Below are 24957 nucleotides of genomic sequence, written 5' to 3'. Positions count from 1 at the left end.
GACCCGGGCCCGGTTTGGCCCGGCCTGTTTAGACCCAGCCTGGTTAGGCACGTATGTTTATCGTGCCGGGCTGGACTGGCCGACGGGCCAACGTAGCGGCCAAGGCCCGGCACTAAAGGCTGGTAGCCGTGCCGAGCCGACCCGGTGGCCCATCGTGCCTATTGTACATATAAACACATATATTCTGAGGTAACGCACGTACAATACATATACAAATTACAATTAGATGTGCTTAATCGTGCCTAAGCGTGTCTAAACATGCCTCCATCGTGCCTTGGTGGGCTGGCTGCTAGTTGTGCCGTGCCTGGGCCGACCCACGAGCTGAGGCAGCAGCCCAGGCCTCACCCGTGGTGTAGGCCGACCCACGGGCCGCGGGCTAAATGGCCAACTATAGTCACACTGGCACAGATGTGCCATTTTGTTCCTTTTTTTTCATCCACTCATTCTCTCCGACCCGCTGCTGTTGCTTCTGCTATCTTTATATGCGTACACACTGCCTGGCTAGCGCACCGCAACTCTGTCCCAGCCTCCCCTCATGGCTTGCTGCAAGCTCTTCTCCATCATGTTGCTGGCCGCAGTCCTCGCCGCCGGCCCGGCGGTGGCGGCTGCGACGTCGGCACACCTGCACTTTTACATGCACGACGTGACGGGCGGGCCGTCACCGACGGCTGTGCGGGTGGTCAACGGCCCGCGTGGCTACTTCGGCAACACGGTGGTCATCGACGACAAGCTGACCGAGGGCACATCGCAATCGTCGGCCACCGTGGGCCGCGCGCAGGGCTATTACATGGTGGCGTCGGTGGCCAACCTGGAGCTCTTGGTGAACATGAATGTGGTGCTCACGTCGGGGCCATACGCCGGCAGCTCGCTTACGGTCCTGGGGCGCGACGACATCGGCACGCCGCTGCGGGAGCTCTCGGTGGTCGGCGGCACGGGGCAGTTCAGGATGGCGCGTGGCTACGTGCTGTGGAAGACGATCACCCCTGAGATTCTGGACCTCGAGATCTTCGTCAATCCTTGATCAAGACTGCTAGGCAAAGCAATGCTGTGATCCTGCTTGGACGATGGTGAAATTGCCTAGGCGTGTCAGGTGTAACGTGTATTTGGTTGGTTGTACCATTTGAATTGATTTATGTATGAAATGATTCAAAATAATAATGTGGTTGGTTGTATCATTTAAATTGATTTATGTATGAAATGATTCAAAATAATAATGATCATTTTGTTTGGTTGGGTGAATTGTACCAACTCATTCAGGATGAGGTCATCCCACTTACTATATTATTCTACTAATTAGATCATATGGTACAAACAAATTGGTGCATGCAACCAAACACACTCTAGGTAAATAGATTGTTAATGCGTAGTTGTTTCCTTTGGCATTGAATCATTATTCATTTAATTTGGCCGCCGTTCGTTTGGTACAGTAGTCTGAACAACTTTGATATCCTATGGTTTTATTGAAGGATAAGTGAATCGCTGGCTATCATTTCTTTACTTGCGCTGAACTTGTTGGTGCCTATGTTTTACCTGAAGCATAATTGAATTGCTGGCTATCATTCTTTAATTACTTGTGGTTAACTTGTTGGTGCGTGTAATTACTGAATACTTACATTTGTTTTCCCGAATATGAAAAATAATACTCTCCTAAACTCTTATGAGTTATGAGTAATGTTTGTCGTTCCAATATCGGCCTCGAGCTGAACTTATTACATCTGCTCCGTCATTCTTCATTTTTTTTATCAAGTTTTAGACAAAAGACCCTACGGGCTACGGTCCTGCTTTATTATAGGGGAAATTGCTCTCATGAAAGTGATAACGCTTTGCAACTGTGTGCTTCCTTTTCTTTTCATGTAAATGGTGTGGTAAAATTAATTTTGTTTTCATGCACATCGTGTGAAATTATTTGTATTACTTCAGAAGTTAATTTGAAGAAATTTCATAACCACTTTAAATTGTCTGCTGTAGATGGTAATTGTAATTAGCAGGAGCAGGATGGATTAATACTTTAGATAGTGCCCACAGTAGCAGCGGTGAAACAAACGAAGCAGACAAATTTTAAAGTCCTACACAGAACTCCGCAAGGAGCTAGCTCCCACACAGCGTCTTCGCCACCGCCGGCCGGCCCGGTCTCTGCTTCTCTTGGCCTTTCGGTCTCTGCTTCTCTTTTGGTCTTTCCTAGGAAACGGTACCTGTGTTAGGCGTATAATCAGGCTTGAGATCAGCAAGGACAAGAAGAAATGGAGAGCCGCGGGCAGGGTGCCCAGAGAAGCCACGGGGATCGGAGCGAGGAGTAGTAGAAATCGCTTGCGAATGAAAGCTCGTCGGCGATCACCCGGAAGAATCTCTCGTGGTCGCCTTCCTGGCCGAGCATCCAGTCGCCAACGACGAAACGGAACGCCAGCTAGAGCCCCCCTCGGCGAGCTGGTGCCTCGCAAACCTCCTACGCAGGCACTTGAAGAGGGCAAATGAGAGGCAGAGATCCTTGAGCTCCGGGGTCAGCAGATGGCCACTCTCAGACCAGACTCGGTCCAGTTTGATCAGCGTCTTGCGTTCATCTTCCAGAGCGGAAGGCTTGACACGGTATCCCGTTGGGCTTTCTTCCACGTCCCGGTTCCTTTCTCCCGTGACTATGAGACAGGGCACTGCCGCTGGGAGCTGCCACTCAGCTCCGAAGCAGCCAGTTTGTTGGAGATCCGCCATGTGGCCGCTGACGAGCTGCACATTGCGGCCGAGAGCAAAGGAACCGGCCGCCCTCTGGAATACGACGAACCTGAGCACCATCCTGCAGGCGTCAAGGAACCAGAAGGGCGCAATTACAATGGCGTACTGCTCGATGACGTAGACGCGGCTGGTGGCCGTTTTCACGTAGAGAAGTATATATGCTGTAGATGACAAGCGCCGCCACCCAGAAGGGGTAGGCGAGGCTCACCATGGATGGCCGGATCTTTAGGCCGTCGATGTCGTCGTCCGCCACAGGCGAGGTGATGGCAGCCACGGCCAGAGCTGCCACACATCAGCCTTGGCCCTGAGGAACTGGATGAGGACTATAGAAAACATTATAAGCACGAAGTAGGTCCAGTCATGTTCGTTTTTCAAGGAAGACAGGTAGGAGGTCAAGAAGGACAGGACGTAGGGCATAAGTGCGATGTACACCGCGGATACCTCCAAGAGGAAGTAGAGGAGGAGCGCCGGATGGCTGCTGTTAGTGCTGTGGCGCGGGCGTGAGCTAAGCCCCATCAACAGTGGGGCAAGGACGGCCACCGCGGCAAGAAGAAGGGTGGCCTCAATATCTGGTTTCACTATCCAAGCAATCTTCATATCCGATATGGATTGCTTAAGCTCAATTTGGAGAAGACGGTAGAGAGATTGTATTACGAAGGATGCAGCTCAGCTGCTCACCCGGTTGCTGTGCAGCACCCTTAAATAATCACTGTTGCCTCACCCTTAAACACCTCATCTTATTGGCCAGTCAAGGAAATGTTGGGCACAACTTTTGGATACAGATATGGTCTCTAGAACAAACCTATGATGAATACCTTTTGTTACAAAACTGTCCACAAACGATAGCAAGAATATACTTTTACTAAACTACATTTCAAGACAAATCTACTCGTATCGATTTAATATGCAGTTAAAGTTGAAATATTAGACTCCAAACCTTAAACCGTCAGTTATTTGTGATTGGGGGAAGCGTATATAGCAGTAGAGCAAACATCAAAAGAGCCACCTCCTCTGCTCTTTATTTGGTATTCTAGATCCTGCATAAATGCACCAGAAAAATAGCATCAACTAATTATTTGATTGGCTCGACGCGCTTCTCCATACTTCTTTTAATTGTTGTGGGTGTTGTACTACCAGAAACAGTAGATATGCTGAGTATTTTTTCAATTGCCGAGTGTAATCTATTGGGCACTCGGTAAACGTAGTGTTGCTTTAATCACATGAGGTTCACTACAAGCTAAAAGACCACTTTTTGTGATCAAATTTGAAGGCTAAAAGGATACTTTGGAGTACAAGTTATCATGTACAGTAAGAAAAAAAATCTATGCCGTTAATTATAATCATTATCTTGTGGCCAAGTTATAAGGGGGTATGTTTTTCCGCATGAGATACGAAAATTCATGTTTGATGCAAGTGCTTGGAGAAGAAAGCAAAGAATGATGAGGTCAGTGTTTGACGATGTAATTGACAATCGAGACGTTCTTGTTATGGCTAGGATTGTTTAGGTATATTTTGTAGTAACAAAATGCGACAATATCTGTTATAGTTAGAATGTTTTGGCCAAATCATATCTCGGTCGTTATTTCCTTGCAAACCACGATGGGGGATATTCCCATCCGCACCTACTGCTGCCGCCGTCACGTCACCTAGTCCACCCCGATCCCGCACCCGATGCGGCGACGGCAACCAAACAGGTCTCTCCCTGTCCTTGCAGCATCGCCCCACCCTCCGACCCAGCGATCCTCTACCATGCAGCCCCGGGGCAACAAGGCCTCTGCAGCATCCTCCTCGCATAGTCCCCCATCTCCTCTATGTTGTTGGATTTGCGGCGAACGACGGCAACCTGGAATAGGTTGCATCCAATTTCCATGGTTGTGTGCACCTTGAAATATTGTGTTGGATTTAGGTTCATGTGTGGTCCAATCTAAAAATTTCAAAGCATGCACAACTTTTAGTTCCATACTGCTAAGTTAAGGAGAGGTTGCCTTGCTTAAATATGGGAGTCTCCTCGCTATGCAAAATAGGTGCAAATGAAAGAGGAGACTGTTGCTACACGCACACATAGCTCACGTGCATTTTCATGTGAAAAATCACGTGACTTGTGACTTATGTGTACAACGAGCTATTACTTGTGCAGTTTCTATTTTTTTATGTTGAGCCTAATGGCACTACAATGAGATTGAAACTGCCGTTTTAAACAGCAATAAGGTGCGTCAGTTTCTATTATTTGATGGTAGCAGTTTCTGTCATTCAAATGGGTAGTTTCTACTCCTTGATGAGTTTGCTTGATGAGGGGTATTGATGCACACTATGAAGGCCTGTAACACCAAGAGACATCCTAGCTGATAGGTACATTGTCACACGCTCGCCTCCCCACTCACTACGCTGAACATCTTGCTGCTACGCCTCGTCGCCCTTTGAATTCGACGTGCACCGGACTTGAAGGAAAGCGGGATCTCCTGCACGGGGCGGCAATCAGGTTTTTGGGCAGCGTCCTCACGTGACCGCTTGGTGATTCTGCAACATTTGCTTCAATACATTCGACTACGTTCTGTGCGGGATCATTGAGTAATTTCCTTGCGCAATCTTGTTCCACTCAGTATGTTGGATGTTTACGTATGTTATATGCTTGCGTTATTTTTTATGTATGTGTTTTTCCTCCAAATAAAATTAGAACAGTACATTAGGCACATAATTCGAACAGGTTGGAGGTGGGTGGCCATATGGCTGGTAGTTGCTCGGAGGACCAAATGGATGGAAGTTCTGTAGATAATTTGGTGTAACTATTGGGAGAAATTTGTGGGAAATTGGACGAGGGGAGATTTGGGGGCTATCACTCTCTGCTCGAGCCGGAACTTTGATTTGGCATGTTGGCGAAATTTCTATTGAAGTGGTCCATTTTTGGTCAAATGAACTGTGAGTTGTGTTGTTCACTGACCTTGCTTCTATTTTGTAGGTGAAGCAGCTGAAGCCAACGGCTACCTGGGCAGAGGAACAGTAAGCAGAGCAGAGCAACGGCTTGATTCGGGAGCAACGACTTGAGGACAACGGTTAAACTGAAATGTATATTTTATTCGTGTAAACAGCAGTAGTATTGTATTTTATTATCTTGTTGCCGCATCTTAGGGCCAGTTTGGCACGGCTCCGGTTCCTCCGAAAACAGCTCCGGCTCTGGCTTCTCTGGTGGAGTGGCTTCTTCGGCTCTGGCTCCTCCTTTTGGAAAATCGTTTGGCAAAACGGCTCTTCCGTGTAGTTTAAAATGGTTAGATAAGATGAAATACCCATAATACCCTTTCATTTTTCCTTTTTTTTTGTTTTCTTCCTATTTATTTTCTTTCTTTTCTCTTCCTATTTCCTTTTTCTATTTCTTTTCTCTCCTCCCATTCCTTTTCCTATTTCTTTTCTCTCCTTCCTATCCTCCCACGCCGGCCTTCCATTCTTCTTTCTCTTCCCTATCCTCCCACGCCGGCCACAGCTCTCCCCCGCCGATCCACTCTCCCCCACCAGAGCTCTCCCGCCGTCGGCCGTCCCCCGGCCGCCTCCTTCCCCGCCTCCCGCCTCCTCCCGGCCGTCGCCGTCTCCGCCCCCGCCTCCTCCCGGTCATCTCCGCCCCAGAAGTCGTCGTTGCCGTCTCCACCCCCACCGTCGCCGTCAGCTGCCGCCCGCCGGAGCTCTCCCGTCGGCTGCCGCCCACCTGCCTAGATGTGCCTCCGTCTGCCTGTGGACCCTCCCCCGAGGGCAACAATGGGCAACAACAAGGAGGAGCCGGAGGAGCCACTATTTTTGGCTCCTCCTCGGCAGTACAAAAAGGGCTCCGGCTCCATGGGTGCTTCACTCGCGGAGCCTTTTCTTGCGTTGCCTTTTGGTAGGGCTCCAGCAGAAGCCGTGACCGGAGCCGGAGCTGGAGCCCTACCAAACGCGCCCTTAAGCTTAACATCTGTTTTTCCCGGATGGCGTTTGTGGTGTGCTCCCACAATGGTGAAGGTCAATAACTGTAGCAGCATTGATTGCCTAATGCTACCTTTTTGGTCACATTGATGCTGCCCTGAGGAAGAGAGGCAATGTTTGGAATCAGGGCAGGTTGGGGGATTGCAGCTTGGATTCGGCCAAAGAAGGCAGCAAGACACTGGAGGACGAGGTCATGGAGATTCTGTCCCATGATGAGCTAACCTAGGTGGTCGTGAGGCTATGGGCAATTTGGCATGCGCATTGGAAGGAAATTCATGAAAATCTATTCCAAAGCCCGTTATCGACACACTATTTCATTGAACGGTGTTGACGCCGGATTTCGTCATCAGTAGAATCGGCACCAAAAGAGGGAAAAAGGCGAGGAAGTACGGATGGAAATCGGCCAAAAGGTGCTACGGTACGGAATCGGTCAGTAGTTTTTACTCCGCTTCTGGATGAATGCGCCAGGTTCTCAATCGGCAAACCTTTGCTGATAAGAGATCTGCCGATCAGGAAGGTGGACTAAGGTGGGCCTGTATGGGCTTGAAAAGATGGAAGGATAAGGTGGGGTTCAGCCCACGAAGCGTGGGGTAATTAGTTTAGCACGGATCGTGCTTGTAGATATTTGTTTCCTGTTTGAATTAGAGATAGAGTTCTAGTCGGTTAAGAAGATTATTTGTACGGGGCTATAAATAGCTACCTTTGTAAATCTGTAATCACAACAATCAATCAATACAACAAGTTACTTTATTCTTCGTACTTACTGTCAAGCAGGCGACTTCGCCATTACTTTTCCTTCTCACGAGTTCGTGCGGGTTGGCAGGGCTGCATCATCTTGATCTCCGGCCAATTCTGTAAGTTCCGTTTATCGAGTAACATCTAAGCTTTAACTTCTGGCGTATCGCTGTCGTTTCGTTTAGATTTATTCATCAAGTTATCGATATCGACTAGATTCATAGGTTTTTACCTGTTTTTCTAGTTTTTATCACCAATTATCCTGCTAGGAATCGGTAGTATCGGCTTTCGTTGCTTTCTGTAGTTAGATCTATTCGTTGCCGATTAGATCTTTTCCTAGTACTGTTTTCGTAAGCTTTGTACCGATCGCCTTAGTATTTTTCTATCTACAAGGCTACGGGGATCGTGCTGTTTACTAGCCGATTTCATCATCACAGTAAATCGGCCGATTCGCCGATAAACTCTCTCGATCGGAAACTTAGCCGATCGCGGTTTCTGAACCTGACACGTGTTTTTCCTTGCCAATCAACAGGTCAGATTGGCTGGCACGCCGCGCGAACCGCACCAGGGCATTCACCCGAACAGGAGTTAAGCAGATTCTCCCGGGTCGTGTGTCGGTCGCTGGGATTCGGTTGACCGATTTTTAGCGCCAACACACTTTTGGCACGCCCGGTGGGACCAACACAACCGCCGTCATGTCGAAAGCTGCTGAAGTCTCCGAGGATAACGTCATCGAAGTGACGGAGGCAGATCTAAAGGACGACCAAAAAGAAGATCTGAATCAGTATTTGGAGCAAGTCCGGAAAACTTGCTTGAAATCCTTCAGTCGTTCCAGGAGCGGGGAAACTATTAAAAAGTCTCCTTTCCCTACTCCCCGCCAGATCACGATTTCAGAAGATTCGGACAAAATGTCCGATATGATTCAGCAATCTCTTCATCACGCCTTCATCAACCAATCCCCGGTACTTTCAAACATGGTGCACAATGCTGTTGTCAACTCCTTCGCCGGAGGTATACCACAGGGGTACAGGGGGCCTACGTATTTTCAGTCGATTCCACCAAATCAGGCTTATCAGGCTTCACAGCCGATCCAATCCTCTGTCGGAGGATCTGGTGCTTCCACGTCATCAACTCCTTTGGGATACGGCTCCATCCAGCCGTCCACTGCACCACTCCCTCCAGTCATCCCTTTACCCTGGGGGGCACCTTTAAACACGACCGGTTTGAATCAATCGGTCAGCCAAGGAAATCCTCCGTTCCAGACACCTTCCCAAACGGCCACTCGGCCGATCATACCACCATACCAGCCTATCGCTCCGGAGGCCAACAAAACGTCAGAGCTCATGCTATATGATGAAACGAGTGGTGCCTACAAGCAGCCGTCCTTCACTACACCGCCGGCTTATACTCAGATACCACCTTTTCATCAACCCCCTTTTATTCAACCTCTGATTTATCAACATGTGCCGATTCCGCCGCCAATTATTCCCCAACAACAACCGGATTGGACGGCGCAAATCGCGGAGGTAATGCAAGAACAATTCGGCCTGAAGCCGAAGGTGCAAACTTATACCTACAGGACACCATACCCATCTACGTACGACCTGTTGCCGTTTCCCCATCGGTACAAAGTTCCGGATTTCACTAAATTTTCCGGAACGGATGATACTTCTACCGTGGAACATGTGAATAGATTCATCATCCAATGCGGAGAAGCAGCTACGCAAGATGCCCTGTGGGTACGGTTGTTCTCGTCATCTTTGTCTGGATCGGCTTTCCAATGGTTCACCACTTTGCCACCAAACTCGATTATCACATGGGCTGATCTAGAGAAACAGTTCCACAAGTACTTCTATGCCGGAGTCCACGAGATGAAATTGTCTGATTTAACCAGCCTCCGGCAGCGAAGTGATGAGCCGATACCCTCGTACATACAGAGGTTTCGGGAAATCAGAAACAAATGCTACTCCCTGGCTCTAACCGATGCACAGTTGGCCGATATAGCTTTCCAAGGCCTGCTGCCACACATTAAAGAAAGATATGCTTCGCAAGAGTTCGAGAGCCTGAGCCAGATTGTCCACCGATTGTCCGGACAAGAGGTGCGTCCATTCGATCCAAGAAGGAATTTTCAAAAGAAAGTGGCATTCCTGGAAGAGGTAGAAGATGAAGAAGACGCCGAAATCGGACTTGCAGAGTGGATTAAGGGAAAGAAGCCGATATCATGCCCGTTCGGCAAGAAGGAGCCGGAAGCATTTGGTTTCGATACAACTAAAGCTGACAAAATCTTCGATCTTTTACTCCAAGAAGGACAGATCAAACTTTCACCTTACCACACAATACCCTCTGCCGAACAATTGAAGAAGATGAAATATTGCAAGTGGCACAATGCCACATCACATGATACCAACGAGTGCAAAATCTTCAGGCAACAAATACAGTCGGCCATTGAACAAGGCAGACTCAAATTTGAAGTGCCGGCAAAACCGGCCAAACCAATGAAGATTGATCAACACCCTTTTCCTACCAACATGGTGGATACGGGTAAGAATCCCCTCCAAACAAAAGTGCTGACATCCGAATCAGCAAAAAGGAGTGGCTCCGTCGATCCCAGAAATCAAGTTACGCCCGAAGATGTCAAAGGGAAAAGGCGAATGGAGGACGACGATGGTGAGTCTGATAGACCACGTATTACTTCCCAGTTCCTGCTCCAAAAGTACCAACGCCAACATGAACATTCGAGGTCCCGAGAGGAAGCGATGCGTCGGCATGAGGAGCACTGGAGATGCCCATTCTTCATCCATTGCTGGGAAAATAACCTCAGGCTACCATCAGCCGATACTTGCCCAGAGTGCAACGGTCCCTATCAAGGCAATCGGCCGTTCACCAGGTCTCGTTCCAGGGATGGAAGGCCAGAACCGATCAGCAGGAATCGGCGCAACCCAGATTATCAGCGCCCTTCCTTGCGTGATCGGCTGGGGGGCAGAAGTGACCGATATGATCGGTCAGAAGGTAGAAGCCATAATAGGCAGGGGGGCAGGATCGATCGACACGATCAATCGAATAGCAAAGCCAGCGTTCATAGCCGGCTCGAAGACATGGCCGATGCTCGGGTAACGGACGAAAACCCGTTAGGACGCGAACCGGAATGGGAACGCACCGGGAAAGAAGGGAGGCTAATAAACCCCAGATGGTGCCCCGACGGTTTAACCAAATCACAAAAACGGAGAATCCAACGCCTCCGCCAATGGGAACAACAAGAAGAAGAGGGCGCGATGGACAAGAAGGAAGGGAGGCCTCAAGTGTGGCGCCCCAAAAGAAACGACAAGGGCAACGAAGAGTCGGCGGGTGATGAATCGGTAGCCGAAATCGGTATGGTTTTCATATTGCCGATGGAGTTTATGACCCCTGCCGATCAACAGAACCTGTCGGCGATAGAGGAACAAACAGCACGGTTGGCTTTAGAACCAATGATGGCCATGTTCGAAAAGCCCGAAGATGACGAACGACAACATATGAAGGCGTTGTTCCTTAAAGGGCATGTTGACGGTCGCCCCCTCACTAGATTGATGGTCGACGGGGGAGCTGCCGTCAACATCATGCCGTATGCCGTACTCCGAAAACTGGGAAAGAGCGACGACGACCTAACCAGGACGGACATGATGCTCAAGGACTTCGAAGGCAAGGTGTCAAACGCTCGCGGTGCCCTCTGCGTCGACCTCACCATCGGCAGTAAGACCCTTCCTACCACATTTTTCGTCATTAATGGCAAAGGGTCCTATAATATGCTTCTTGGCCGAGACTGGATACATGCAAACTGTTGCATCCCGTCAACTATGCATCAATGCCTTGTACAATGGGTCGGCGATAACATCGAGGTGGTCAAAGCCGACTCCGCGTACAGCATCGCAGCAGCTGACGCACAGCAATGGAGCTGCGAAACCGTCAGGTGCATATCAGGTAGGGTGTGGGAAACCGATTTCCTGAAGGTCACCGATTTTGGCCTACAGCCGATCCGAGCAGTCGGCTCCGAAGAAGCGCAATAGATGGATCAGTTCGCCCGGAAAGATGGGAAGCTGGGACATGGATTCACGTCGGCCGATTCATTGGAGATGGTAGATTTAGGTGACGGAACCAAACCAAGGCCGACTTTTATTAGTGCAAATTTAGATCCAGAGTACAAATGTAAATTGACAAATTTATTAAGAGAATTCAAGGATTGTTTTGCTTGGGAGTATCACGAGATGCCCGGATTAGATCGGTCTATTGTTGAACATCGGCTACCCATAAAGCCAGGGTATCGGCCGTACCAACAACCCGCACGGTGATGCAATCCTAAAATTTTACCAGACATAAAAGCCGAAATAACTCGGCTAATTGAAGCAAAATTTATTCGGCAATGTCGTTACGCCGAGTGGATTTCTAATATCGTACCGGTGTACAAGAAAAACGGGAAGCTGCGCGTTTGCGTTGATTTCAGAAATCTTAATCAGGCCACACCGATGGATGGTTACCCCATGCCTACGGCCGATGTACTGATCGATGCTGCCGCGGGGCACAAAATTATTAGCTTCATGGATGGAAACGCCGGATACAATCAAATACTTATGGCCGAAGAGGATATACCCAAAACGGCTTTCAGATGTCCAGGCCATCTTGGTCTATTCGAGTGGGTGGTGATGACTTTCGGTTTGAAAAATGCCGGTGCTACATATCAGAGAGCCATGAACTACATTTTTCACAAACTCATTGGTCTCCTGGTGGAGATTTACATTGATGACGTTGTGGTCAAGTCCAAAAGCCACGAGGAACACCTAGCCGATTTGCGACAGGTGCTAGAGTGTACCAAGAAGCATGGTCTCAAGATGAATCCCAACAAATGCGCTTTCGGCGTCTCCGCCGGACAGTTCTTAGGGTTCATGGTACACGAACGGGGTATAGAGGTCAATCAAAAGACCATAGCGGCCATCAACAAAGTCGTCGCTCCACAGAACAAAACTGAGCTACAGTCTCTAATCGGCAAGGTGAACTTCATCAGAAGATTTATATCTAATCTATCTGGACGGATCCAGGCGTTCACACCACTTCTAAAGTTGAAGCCAGACCAAGAATTTATTTGGGGAGAGGAACAGCGCAAGGCGTTAGAAGACATCAAGCGATACTTGGTCTCGCCCCCAGTCCTGGTTCCCCCTCAAACGGGCAAGCCGTTTAAACTATATTTATCAGCCGATGAAAAAGCTATTGGATCGGCTCTAGTCCAAGAATTTGAAGGCAAGGAACGGGTGATTTATTACGTTAGTAGAAGACTCCTGGATGCCGAAACAAGATATCCTCCAGTAGAGCGTTTGTGTTTGTGTCTTTTCTTCTCGTGCACCAAACTCAGACACTATCTACTGTCGGCAGAATGTATAGTCGTATGCAAAGATGATGTAGTGAAATACATGCTGTCACTGCCGATATTGAAAGGGCGAATCGGTAAATGGATTTTAGCCTTGTCAGAATTCGACCTACGGTACGAATCGGCAAAAGCCGTCAAAGGTCAAGTCATGGCCGATTTCGTCGCACAGCACTGTGGGCCGGAGATCGCCTTCGTGGAACTAGCGCCTTGGCAGTTATTTTTTGATGGGTCATCATGCGGAGTCGGATCGGGAATCGGCATCGTTCTCATATCGCCTCGGGGGGCAAGATATGATTTTTCTCTGCCGATAGAAACCGCCGCCACCAACAATCAAGCGGAATACAGAGCTGTATTAAAAGGCTTACGATTATTGAGAGAAGTCAAGGCCGATTCTGTCGAGGTCTTCGGAGATTCGATGCTAATTGTGGATCAACTAACCGGAAGAGCTGAGTGCAAAGATGACATATTACGAATCCATCACGAAGATTGCTTACAGCTTTTGAAAGAATTCAGATCGGCAGTAATCGAGCACGTCCCAAGAGACCACAACGAGGAAGCAAACAAACTCGCTCAACACGAATCTGGGTATCGGCCGATTCCGGGCGCCATGGCCTTAGAGCTTGCAGCTGACGATTGGCGTAAGGAAATTGCCGATTACCTAAAAGATCCGTCCAGAAAAGTGGAGCGACGAGTGCGCTTTCATGCTACCAAGTACGTGTTGCTCGAAGATGATCTGTTCTACCGAACGATCGATGGTGTTCTTCTTAAATGCCTTGGGACAGAAGAAGCCAAGACTCTGATGGGAGAGATCCATGAAGGGGTATGCGGGGCTCACCAATCAGCACATAAGATGAAGTGGATGATCAGAAACAACGGGTACTATTGGCCTACGATCCTCGAAGATTGTTTCAAATATTATAAGGGTTGCCAGGAATGTCAAAAGTTTGGAAATGTCCAGCGTGCACCCGCATCGGCCATGAATCCTATCATCAAACCATGGCCGTTCAGAGGGTGGGGAATAGACCTCATCGGCCAAATTTATCCACCATCGAGCAAGGGGCACAAGTTTATTCTGGTTGCGACTGATTATTTCACCAAATGGGTGGAGGCAATCCCACTAAGGACCGTGACGTCGGCTATCATGGCCGATTTCGTAAGGGATCACATCGTCTACCGATTCGGTATCCCTCAAACTATAACGACCGATCAAGGAACAATGTTCACATCGGGAGAATTTGAGGAATTTACGACCGATATGGGCATCAAGTTGTTAAATTCTTCTCCATATTACGCGCAAGCCAATGGTCAAGCAGAATCTTCCAACAAAGGAATAATCAAGTTGATCAAAAGAAAGATCGAAGAGTACCCGAAGAAGTGGCACCTATGTTTGACCGAAGCCCTGTGGGCATACAGAATGGCCTGTCATGGGGCGACCAAGTTATCCCCCTATCAGTTGGTATACGGTCACGATGCAGTACTTCCATGGGAGTCAAGGGCAGGATCAAGGCGCATTTCACTTCAGGACCAGTTGTCGGCCGATGACTACTCGGCTCTGATGAAGGAAGAACTTGATGACTTGGCCGGCCAACGACTGAGAGCTCTAATAAGCATCGAAGAGAATAAAAAGAGAGTAGCCAGGTGGTACGATAAAAAGGTCAAAGTCAAACAGTTCTCCCCTGGAGATTTGGTATGGAAGTTGGTACTACCGATCGGGTCGAAAGATCCTAAATTCGGCAAATGGTCTCCTACCTGGGAAGGGCCGTATAAAATCGGCAGATGCGCTCCAGGGAATGCATATATTTTGGAAACAACAGAGGGGGAAGAATTCACTAGGGCTCTGAATGGGAGGTACTTAAAAAGATACTACCCGAGTATATGGGTTGGGGCCTAAAGGGATAAACACAGTCAAAAATGACCGACACGACTCGGTTTTAAGACGCATATGAAATCGACCGGAACGGCCGATTACATTCATAATGGCCGATTACATTTATTCGGGCCGATTACATTCGTTCGGTACGGGCGACCGATTACATGGCCGACAAAACACTAAGTCGCCCTTAGAATAAAAAATACAGCAACTAATTATTCTTTTTCTTACGCTCCCTCTCAGCCCGACCTAACTCTATCATGAGTCGAATGTATTCTTCTTCTATGGCCTTCATTGAACTCTCCGCTTCGACTTGACGGGGGAGATCTACGGGAAGGCGCGAGGCCTCTGCCGCCGCCAGAATGACGGGCCGAGGAAGCATGCGGACCCCATCAGTGGAGGGCCGCAGGTTCCGAAGAAGCGGACGAGCCCTATCGGCAGGAAGCCGCGAGTTGCCGTTCCTTTCCAGGAAATCCAGGATCGTGCAGGTCGACGAAGTGATGTCACCACCAGGAGCGTTGCGGCGATGACCCCTCATGGCTCGAGACATATGGCGGTGTTCGTTCACCACGGCGTCCAGGACTACTCGAGCATCTGCGGTGATATGGTCTTGGAGCTCCGCCTGATGAGCTAAAATCAGAACTTTGTCCTCCGGGGTCAGAGGGTCCTCAGAATGTAGGCACTCGATAGCGCGCACAAGCTCCGAACTAAGGCGTTGAGGCTGAAACGGAGAGGAAATAAGTTGGCGCATTCACTTCCTAAGATCTGAAAGGAGAAGGCGAAGCGTCACCTGGTTGACGGAAGAGGACGACGACGAAGCCATAACAAAGTGGTTGCGCCGATGAGAGGAAGAGGGAAATGAGATGAGAGCCAAATCGACGTTATCGGGAGGAAGCGCCAGGGTCGATACTTATGGGGGAATACAGTAGAATCTGATGAGGCCACGTCCCATCGGTAATAAGGGAGGCAGTAAATAGAAGGCATCACGAAAGGTCAGTCAAAGACGGCAGTAAATGTTCGTACAAAACGGTCAGTGTTTTACAGATTACCCAAAAGGGTATCGATAGCCGTGATGGCCCGACGCCGGATCTGATCGGCGGAGTCAAGAACCCGTTGGTCTTCTTCTGCCGATCCAGGGACTTCCGATGCGGTGCGGTGGAGTCTCAGAGCCTCCTGAGCAAGACGCTGCCGCTCCCGTGTCAAATCGGCAATAGCCGAAGGTAATTCTTGAAGTCTGCTCTCTTCGGCGCTGATGGCTTTGGTCACTTGTTCCATCTCTTTGGCAAGGTCCGCCCTCCGTCGTTTGAGGCGATCTATTTCACTAATGATCGCCGGCCGTGAATCTTCCAAGACATGGATCCGCCGATTCGCTTCTTGGGCCTGGTGCTTGAAAGCATTTTCATCTTCACGGATCTTGGCCAGTTTCGCGCGGTCGGCCATATGACGAAGGGCTCTAAAAACGGGAATCCTCATGGACTCAATAAAGGCCGCCGGCGCCAACGCCTCTTCTGCTTCCTCTGGTACTCGTCCGCTGACGTCACTAAAAAGCTGCCGAATCGGCGAAGCATCTTCTACCAATCGGCCGATATCCCCTTGAAGGAGGGATCGGATATTGGTAAGCTTAGCCCGGACGTCGTCAGGGATGGAGCTTAAGGCAACTTGGCGAGAAGAAGTCTCCTCATCATCAGAGAGAGCGACTGCGAAAGAGAAGAGACTGTTGTTGGGAGAGTCCTGTTCCTGAAAAGAATAAAGAAAAAAGGGTAAATCGGCAGAGGGGGCAGAGTAAATCGGCTGGTGAGGCTGGTTCAAGAACTTACCATCTTAAAACGGATTTCCTCATGCTGCGCTTGTAGAGCCGTCGTATCTTGCTCAGTGGCCTGAGTCATGGGTTCATCCGATGAAGAAGACTCTACGACAATCGGCACGGTGCTCGGACCGGCTCCCTGGGAAGGAATCGGTTGTCGAGGAACGCTTGGTGTGCCGATGGTCTGCGTCGAGGGATTGGTTAGATATGTTATGCAAATACCCGAAGGGAGTCCATAAGACAAGTACCGTACCTCAATGGATGAAGGCAGGGGCGTGTTGGCATCCGGTCGAGTTGTCACTGACTGTGGTATTTCCATAGAAGAGCCCTAAGAAGCACAAAGTCAACAAGAGTTAATACCGAGTTAACAAATCGGAGGTGATAAAGCTCGAACTCACTTGTAAAGCTTCCAGTAATAGTGAGGCGGCAGCCGCTCCGGCTTGTGTAATGGCTTGAGTATCAGCACTTTGTGTGGCTGAGGGCGGTGCAGTCAAGACTTCTGCCGGTGCGGGTACAGGAGGATCCGCCGATGCCGTACGAGCCCGGACTCGGCGACTGGTTTTCTTGACGACCTTCTTATGAACCTTCTTCGATCGGCCAGCAATCATGTCAACTGACGGAGCGTCGTAGCCGATAAGAGGATAAGTCGTATACGGGTAGCTCTCCATTAGCCGACCACTGCGGCTGTGCGCTGGAGGGGCTCGACTCTCAGCCTAAAGAGACAGTGAAATCATTAGCGCTCAATTATGTTGAAAAGATTAAGGAATCGGTAATCAGAAATACCTCGGCATTGGGATCAATGTTGGCCGGGTCTAGGAGGTTGCAGTATGCCGATGCTGAGTTGCAAAATAAGAATTGCTTCCATTCAGCCCACCAAAGCTTGAACGGTTGGACGGCAAATGGGTATAATAGCCATTCATTCAAATTGATCGTACTAGAGTCCGGAATTCGGTCTCGTAGCCGACAATAGTCCAGGCCAGTTTTGAGCGCTTCTCTGAACTTAATTCGGCCGGCAAAATATACTCGTATCGGCAACTGACCCATGCCGAATTGTCGTGCAGCAGTAGATGGGTTGTAAAACTCATATGTAGGGGCATCTTTCCCCGAAAAGAAGTTGGCCGGTAAAAGTCCTGGTTTGATCAATTCTTCATAAAGGTTTTCATCAAATCGGCCAGAGGTCGAATCAAAGCAGGAGGGGAGTTCAAAGACTGGGATGTCTCGCTGATATGGAAACCAGATAGTTGCGTCCTCGTTAAATCCATTATAGAAACACCGAAAGTACTCGGCTACCTTTGTAGCGGAATACGCACAACCTGGAAAAGCTGATGCCGCTTCACCATAAGACATGCATCGGCGACGCTCGGTAGGGTCTTCCGCCGATTCAATATTGGGAAACGTCATGTGGTCCACTGGCTGCCGGGTGATCCTGTTCATATAAAGGTTCAACCATAGATTGACGAACCACCAAGGCCCACCTGGGTTGCCGATTGGTTCTCCCTTGGAAAGTTTTGTGCCGATTTGGTGGAGCATATGGTACACAGCACCCAGAAGATGTTTCCCGAGAGGAATGTGGCTTCCTTTGGACAATGCCTCGGCTAAAGATTGGGTGTTGGTTGTTGGGCCGGCGGCTCTTCCGCAGAAGAGGTGTTTTTCGAGCCACATCATCAGGAAAGCGGTGTGCTCCCTGTTATCAACAGTACCGGTCTTCTTATTATCATTAATAAAGCCCTTCCAGCCGCCGATTCTTCTTGTGTCCAGCCGATGCGACGGTACGGTTAGAAGCTGGAAAGGCGTGTCAAGGGAGGATACGTCCAGGCCGGTCAAGAGGACCACATCGGCCAGAGTGGGGGTCATAGGACCATGACCAAATAAGAACGCATTAAGTGCGTCAGACCAAAAATAGGAAGCTGCCATCACTAGCGGTTCATTTTTCTCCATTTGCGATAAGGAAAGGTTGATACATTGGCCGATTTTGAGCTCATCCCATGAGACGCTCCTTGATGCGGACACCCGTTGGTACCATTCCCTCCAACCTGGGGTTTCATTCGGCCAGGATCTAAAGGTGCTTGCCCATTGGTCTAAGTTCATATCGGACCGTTTGAAAGGTATCCGATCAGTTTCCAAATCTATAAGAATCACCGGATCTGGATCTCCCATGGGACCGAGGCAAACAAGGCCAGGACTATCCGTAAGGTGAATAGTAATTCTATCCCTAACCGCCTAAAAAAGAAAAGGGGCATAGAAATGTAAGGGGTAGATCTAAAAATATTGCTGATAAGGAGGGGATTCGGTACTTACCTCCGGGATAAAGTTCTGAGTGATCGGCGTGGTCGCCGACGTTGGTGCAGATGATGGGGCTGTGATGGGGACCGCCATTGGAATTTCTGATGAAACCTTTGCATCTGTTGAAGAAGTGACAGTCGTCGCTACCTCCACCGGGGGCATTGTCCCTGAAGCATCGCGTGCTGGGGAATTGCCGGAAGGAGTCGCCATTGAAAGGAAAGGGGAAGAGGCGATTGGAAGCTGAAACTGGAAGACTTCGATGGCAAGATTGAAGAAAGAAGGAGGTGCGCGCGCTGGAAAAGAGATGTGAGCTTGAAGATGAGTTGCGGTGAAGTGATATTTATAGGGTGCCTGAGGAAAGGGTAAAGATGGAATTTTCACCGCGCCGGCGCGTCGAGTTTTTCGGGGTAGTGGCTGTCGTGGGCGCCCGTTTCAAAAAATTGCAATGATCAACCGGGAGACCGCGAAACGGAAGGATATTTTCACTGCGGCCGTTTCGGAGAAGAGGTTGTAAAGAATTTCGAAGTAAAGACTATGTTTTACTCCGAAACTGGGGGGCATGTGTTGACGCCGGATTTCGTCATCAGTAGAATCGGCACCAAAAGAGGGAAAAAGGCGAGGAAGTACGGATGGAAATCGGCCAAAAGGTGCTACGGTACGGAATCGGTCAGTAGTTTTTACTCCGCTTCTGGATGAATGCGCCAGGTTCTCAATCGGCAAACCTTTGCTGATAAGAGATCTGCCGATCAGGAAGGTGGACTAAGGTGGGCCTGTATGGGCTTGAAAAGATGGAAGGATAAGGTGGGGTTCAGCCCACGAAGCGTGGGGTAATTAGTTTAGCACGGATCGTGCTTGTAGATATTTGTTTCCTGTTTGAATTAGAGATAGAGTTCTAGTCGGTTAAGAAGATTATTTGTACGGGGCTATAAATAGCTACCTTTGTAAATCTGTAATCACAACAATCAATCAATACAACAAGTTACTTTATTCTTCGTACTTACTGTCAAGCAGGCGACTTCGCCATTACTTTTCCTTCTCACGAGTTCGTGCGGGTTGGCAGGGCTGCATCATCTTGATCTCCGGCCAATTCTGTAAGTTCCGTTTATCGAGTAACATCTAAGCTTTAACTTCTGGCGTATCGCTGTCGTTTCGTTTAGATTTATTCATCAAGTTATCGATATCGACTAGATTCATAGGTTTTTACCTGTTTTTCTAGTTTTTATCACCAATTATCCTGCTAGGAATCGGTAGTATCGGCTTTCGTTGCTTTCTGTAGTTAGATCTATTCGTTGCCGATTAGATCTTTTCCTAGTACTGTTTTCGTAAGCTTTGTACCGATCGCCTTAGTATTTTTCTATCTACAAGGCTACGGGGATCGTGCTGTTTACTAGCCGATTTCATCATCACAGTAAATCGGCCGATTCGCCGATAAACTCTCTCGATCGGAAACTTAGCCGATCGCGGTTTCTGAACCTGACACGTGTTTTTCCTTGCCAATCAACAGGTCAGATTGGCTGGCACGCCGCGCGAACCGCACCAGGGCATTCACCCGAACAGGAGTTAAGCAGATTCTCCCGGGTCGTGTGTCGGTCGCTGGGATTCGGTTGACCGATTTTTAGCGCCAACAAACGGTTACAGATTTGGAGATGTTAAAGCCTATCCCAAAGATGGAATAACAACCGGGTCAGGTTCAGATTCCGAAGTGGATCCTGCTCCATCTAGTTTTGTGAAAATTAATGTTGATCCGACCATGTCAAAGAACTCGAACACTGCAGCGATGGCTGGGGTAGCCCTGGATGCTGGTGGAATTTTTCCTGGAGCGTCAGCAGTAGTCTTGAAGGGGGTAACGGATGCTGATATAGCGGAAGCACTAGCGTGTAGGGAAGGATCAGCACTTGCAAGCGACCTACTCATTCAGAAATTTAGGTTGGTGGGTGACCTCAGTAGTATTGTCAAAAATCTCATGGAGGCTGCACTACTACACAAACCCTCGTCACAGCTGGTTCTAACGGGGTCAACACAGGCGGTTTTCGGGGACGGCAGTGATTCAGTGGTGGTGTTGATCCTCCTCATCACCGTCGGTTTGTGAACTGACTACGATGAGATCCTCGTCACAACTGGTTGTGCAACTGCCTATGTTGTGCATCAGCAAAAACAAAAAAAAAAGAGAAAATGCCGCATGTGTTGTGCGTACTAGTGAACTTTTCCGCATCGGTCATGAACATGAGATGCTCTGCCTGGTTTTTATCATGTACTAAAAGGTATTAAAAAATAAAAAAAATCAGGCCGGCAGCCCGGATGACGGTGGCGGTTATGGTCAAGTCTGATCTATGACAGTGTGAAAAGTGAAGAGATATCTTGGGTTGTGAACTGTGACGGTGGCCGTGGCCCTGATCTGGAAGAAGGCATGCTAATGGGGCTGCTACCCGCCCCTTATCCATCCCACCCCGAAATTTATGGGAGTCAATTACAAACCCACCCCGCCCCATTTAGCAGGCTGCAGGCCAACATCGTCGTCGTGCAGATGAGGTTGGGCTGTTCGACGGTGACCCTGGCGCATGCCTGTTCGGGAAACCTCGGGCCTAAGGACGTGTGCACGCCGGCGCACCAGGACCTTGTGCTCGAGGCGGCGCGCCAGGGCATCCTGCTCCTAAAGAACGACCAGTGGGGGAGCAAGCACAGGGGCGGCGTTCTGCCGCCACGCATTGGGCCGTCACCATCGTGGGACCACACGCCGAGGCCACGGTGGTGATGATCGGGAACTACGCCGGCAAGCCGTGCAGTACACCACACCGCTGCAGGGCGTGGCGGGGTACGTGCGACAGGCGGTGCACGCGGCCGGGTGCACCGACATAGCGTGCGCGGGGAGCCGGCAGCCCATCGCCACCACCATCGACACCACGCGACGCGCCAACGCGACCATCGTTGTCGCCGGGCGCGACCGGAAGGTGGAGGCCGAGGGGCTGGACTGGTTGACCCTACTCCTCCCCGGCCGGCAGGCGGAGCTCATCTCCACCATGGCCAAGGCGTCCAAGAGTCCCGTCGTCCTCGTGCTCATGTCAGGAGGCCCCATCAACATCGCCTTCGCGCAGAACGACCCTAGGATCGCCGCCATCCTCTGGGTGGGGTACCCCGACTAGGCCGGCGGGCAGGCCATCGCCGATGTCATCTTTAGCCACCACAACCCAGGTGTGTTTGTTCACTCCCATCATGAGGATGATGCGGAGAAGGAGACGGTGGAGGGGCTGACCTTTTTTGCGGGAGAGGTGGCAACGATAGTGGCTGGGTTCGGCGGCGGCGGTAGTGCCTGGTGCCAGCGGCGGCGGCAGGCCGTCTTGCTGCGTGAGCAAAGAGATGCGGCTTTCCTCTGAAAAAAACTAATCTAACCCGTGCCTAACCCACCTTTGCAGTAAACCCGCCCCGTCCAGCCCAGCCCCGCAAGCAACTACAACCTATTCATACCCATCCCAGTAAGCCCCATCCCAGACCCCTCCCTGAAATCCCCGTTTCCACCCGCTCCGTTAGCAGGACGGACCTGGTGCGCGGCAGGGTGGGGTCGGAGGCGACGTCCTCGAAGAGCACCTGCGTGAACTCACCGGCGGCGTGGTCCACCACGTTCCGGTACACGCAGCTGCTGTCCACCACCTCCTGCAGAGTGCAGTTTCAGGCACCAGCACGCGCATCTGAGTAATAATAAGAAAGCTAGAAGGGGAAAAATCTTTTGTTTTAGCTCTGTAGCTAAAAGAACAATTAGGGGGTGTTTGGTTCAACCTGCTTATTTTTTAGCACCTGTCATATCCAATGTTTAGATACTAATTAGGAGTATTAAATGTAGACTATTTACAAAACCCATTACACAGATGGAGGCTAAACGGCGAGATGAATCTATTAAGCCTAATTAGTCCATGATTTGACAATGTGCTGTTACAATAAACATTTGTTAATGATGGATTAATTAGATTTAATAGATTCGTCTCGCCGTTTAGCCTCCATCTGTGCAATTAGTTTTATAATTAACTCATATTTAGTTCTTCTAATTAGCCTCCAAATATTCGATGTGACACGAACTAAACTTTAGCTCGAGGAACCAAATGTCCCTTTAAGAACAGGCGACTGCATGCCTTTCAATTCGGTTGCTCTGTAGGTACACCACAATTGTTTGCGGAAATAAATTTCAAATCTTTTGGGTAATATGATCGATGAAGGAAAGGTGCATATGAAGAAGGTATCTGATGGTCGTCACAGCTCCTGCAAGCACAGTAAAGGACCCTGTTCCGCCTGTCTTCTTTCGGATACAGGATGTTGTTGCTGCCCATCCAAAATCTGATCAGAGCTTTGCTCACGAATCACCATCCTGTTGCGCAAAGTGATTATGGAATCATTATCGGCTTACCATTCACGGCAGAACCTCATGGTGCTCGTCTCGCCGATGCCTCTCTGATCCTGATCTGCTTCCAGCAGAACCCTAGTCTTCCGGTTTTTCTCCCTCACCTATAGGCGGTCATGAGAGTAAGTTCTAGTGCAATACATGTAAAGCTTTACATGTGTAGCAAGGAGGAGCCTCGCGATAGGGACTAGGGAGATAAGGACAAGTGGCTGCAGAGGGAGCGTTCCGTGTGGTTGTTTTGGCACTAGAAGTTTCAACGTTTTCTTTTGACATGGAGTGCTGCCTTTGGTTTAACGGAAAATTTATTTGGAGAGGGATTTCCCAAGAAACTAACCAACTAACCATGTTTGATCCGTCAACTAATTTTTAGTTCGAATCACATCGGATGTTTGATACCAATTAGAAGGACTAATTATAAAACTAATTGCATAAGCCGAGCCTAATTTGCGAGATGAATTTATTAAGCCTAATTACTCCATGATTAGCACATATTTACTGAAGCATCACATGATAATCATGATCTAATTAGGCTTGATAGATTCGTTTCACGAATTAACCTTCAGTTATGCAATTGCTTTTGTAATTAACCTATATTTAATAGGTTTAATTAGTATCTAAATATTTGTTATTCCTGTCGGAGCCTAAACTAGAGAATCCTCCTTTCACATCCCTAACTTGCTAAAAATAGCAACCGCCCCTTCTGTTAATCTCCTCCTGCAAGACGTACCTCCTGCAGCGTGTAAACTCACACGTTATCAGACATGGTACTGGCCGATACTACACTGCCAGCTGCACGCATCCATCCATCCGATCGGGGAGGAGGGCCGACGCGACCTGGGCCAGCATGTGGCCCGTATTGCGTGGGCGCGCGCGAGGAGCGGAAGGTGGACCGGGCTGAAAGAAGGAATATGTGGAACGGAAGGTTGGCGGCCCGTTGAGATTTTAGTTTGATTTTTCATTAGTTTAAAGATGGATTTGAAATATATTTCAAATTTGAATAAAGTTCAAGGTGCGGGTTTGGGTTGGCCATAAAAGGGAACTTTTGGAAGGGTTTTAGGTTTGAAAGTGTTTGAATATACCTAAGGAATAGTAATTTCCTAGATATTTAACTAGAGTTTGAATATCAAGTCCAGAAGTTTTGGGAAAGGAATTTTATGGAAATACTATTCCTAGGATCTTCAGGGGTTAGGTGATAGAATCAAGGATTTGAATATTATATTTGAATAACATTCAAAGGGAGTTTGACATAGGGTTTGATTGGGATTAATATTTGATTCCTATTGTTTTGGAAAAAGAAGTATCATTGAAGGAATATTTCTAGGGTTGAAAGAAAGGATTTAGAGTAGATTTCTAAGGCAATCAAATGCATCACATATGCTAGTATTTTATGCAGAATTTATTTGTAAAAAGTGTTTTGAATATTTGGGAAAAAGGAGATTGTATTTAATTTGAAGAAAAAATTTAAAAGGTTCATATTTTTAAATGCTCTAAAAAAAGCAGGGATGTTACAATAATGATAGACATGGCACTTGGAAATAATTGAACAAATTTACTCTATTTTCCACATACAAGCTGTCCAATAAAGTTTATCTCAAATTCAACTCATCGATTCTATATATCTCAAATGGATTTATAAATAAAATGTCTCTTCATTCTCCCTCCTTACAAACTTTTACAAATTCATCTAATTCTAGAGCACAAAAACTAGCAAAAAAACCATGAAAGAAGAGAGGATGAAGTGAAATTCGCACAAATCATGGAAAAAATGGGTAGCACCTTGCCTAGGTCACCATGGAAGAAAGAAGCTCCGA

The 24957-nt window shown here is 48.6% G+C and overlaps 2 protein-coding genes across 2 annotated transcripts; both read left to right on the top strand.

Moving 5' to 3' along the window:
- Positions 1-462: 462 nt before the first annotated feature.
- Positions 463-1239, top strand: LOC101756045 (dirigent protein 21). The gene has a single exon (XM_004979909.4). The coding sequence runs from the start codon at positions 536-538 to the stop codon at positions 1019-1021; it is 486 nt and encodes a 161-aa protein (XP_004979966.1). The 5' UTR covers positions 463-535; the 3' UTR covers positions 1022-1239.
- Positions 1240-21172: 19933 nt separating this feature from the next.
- Positions 21173-21899, top strand: LOC101758228 (putative beta-D-xylosidase). Its single transcript, XM_004980795.1, has 2 exons — positions 21173-21448; positions 21561-21899. Exons 1-2 carry the CDS (start codon positions 21173-21175, stop codon positions 21897-21899), a joined length of 615 nt encoding a protein of 204 aa, XP_004980852.1.
- Positions 21900-24957: the final 3058 nt, after the last annotated feature.

Source organism: Setaria italica, chromosome VIII, assembly GCF_000263155.2.
Source record: "Setaria italica strain Yugu1 chromosome VIII, Setaria_italica_v2.0, whole genome shotgun sequence".
NCBI classification, from domain to species: domain Eukaryota; kingdom Viridiplantae; phylum Streptophyta; class Magnoliopsida; order Poales; family Poaceae; genus Setaria; species Setaria italica.
Note: the sequence above shows the minus strand (reverse complement) of the source record. Positions and strands in the feature narration are given on the sequence as shown.

What these genes read in the sequence shown, in the direction of transcription:
- LOC101756045 (XM_004979909.4), top strand. Translation starts at nt 536, where the DNA reads ATGGCTTGCTGCAAGCTCTTCTCCATCATGTTGCTGGCCGCAGTCCTC.
- LOC101758228 (XM_004980795.1), top strand. Translation starts at nt 21,173, where the DNA reads ATGGGGCTGCTACCCGCCCCTTATCCATCCCACCCCGAAATTTATGGG. An exon ending in GGAGCAAGCACAGGGGCGGC is followed by an intron (nt 21,449 to 21,560) that starts GTTCTGCCGCCA and finishes ACACCGCTGCAG; the next exon opens with GGCGTGGCGGGGTACGTGCG.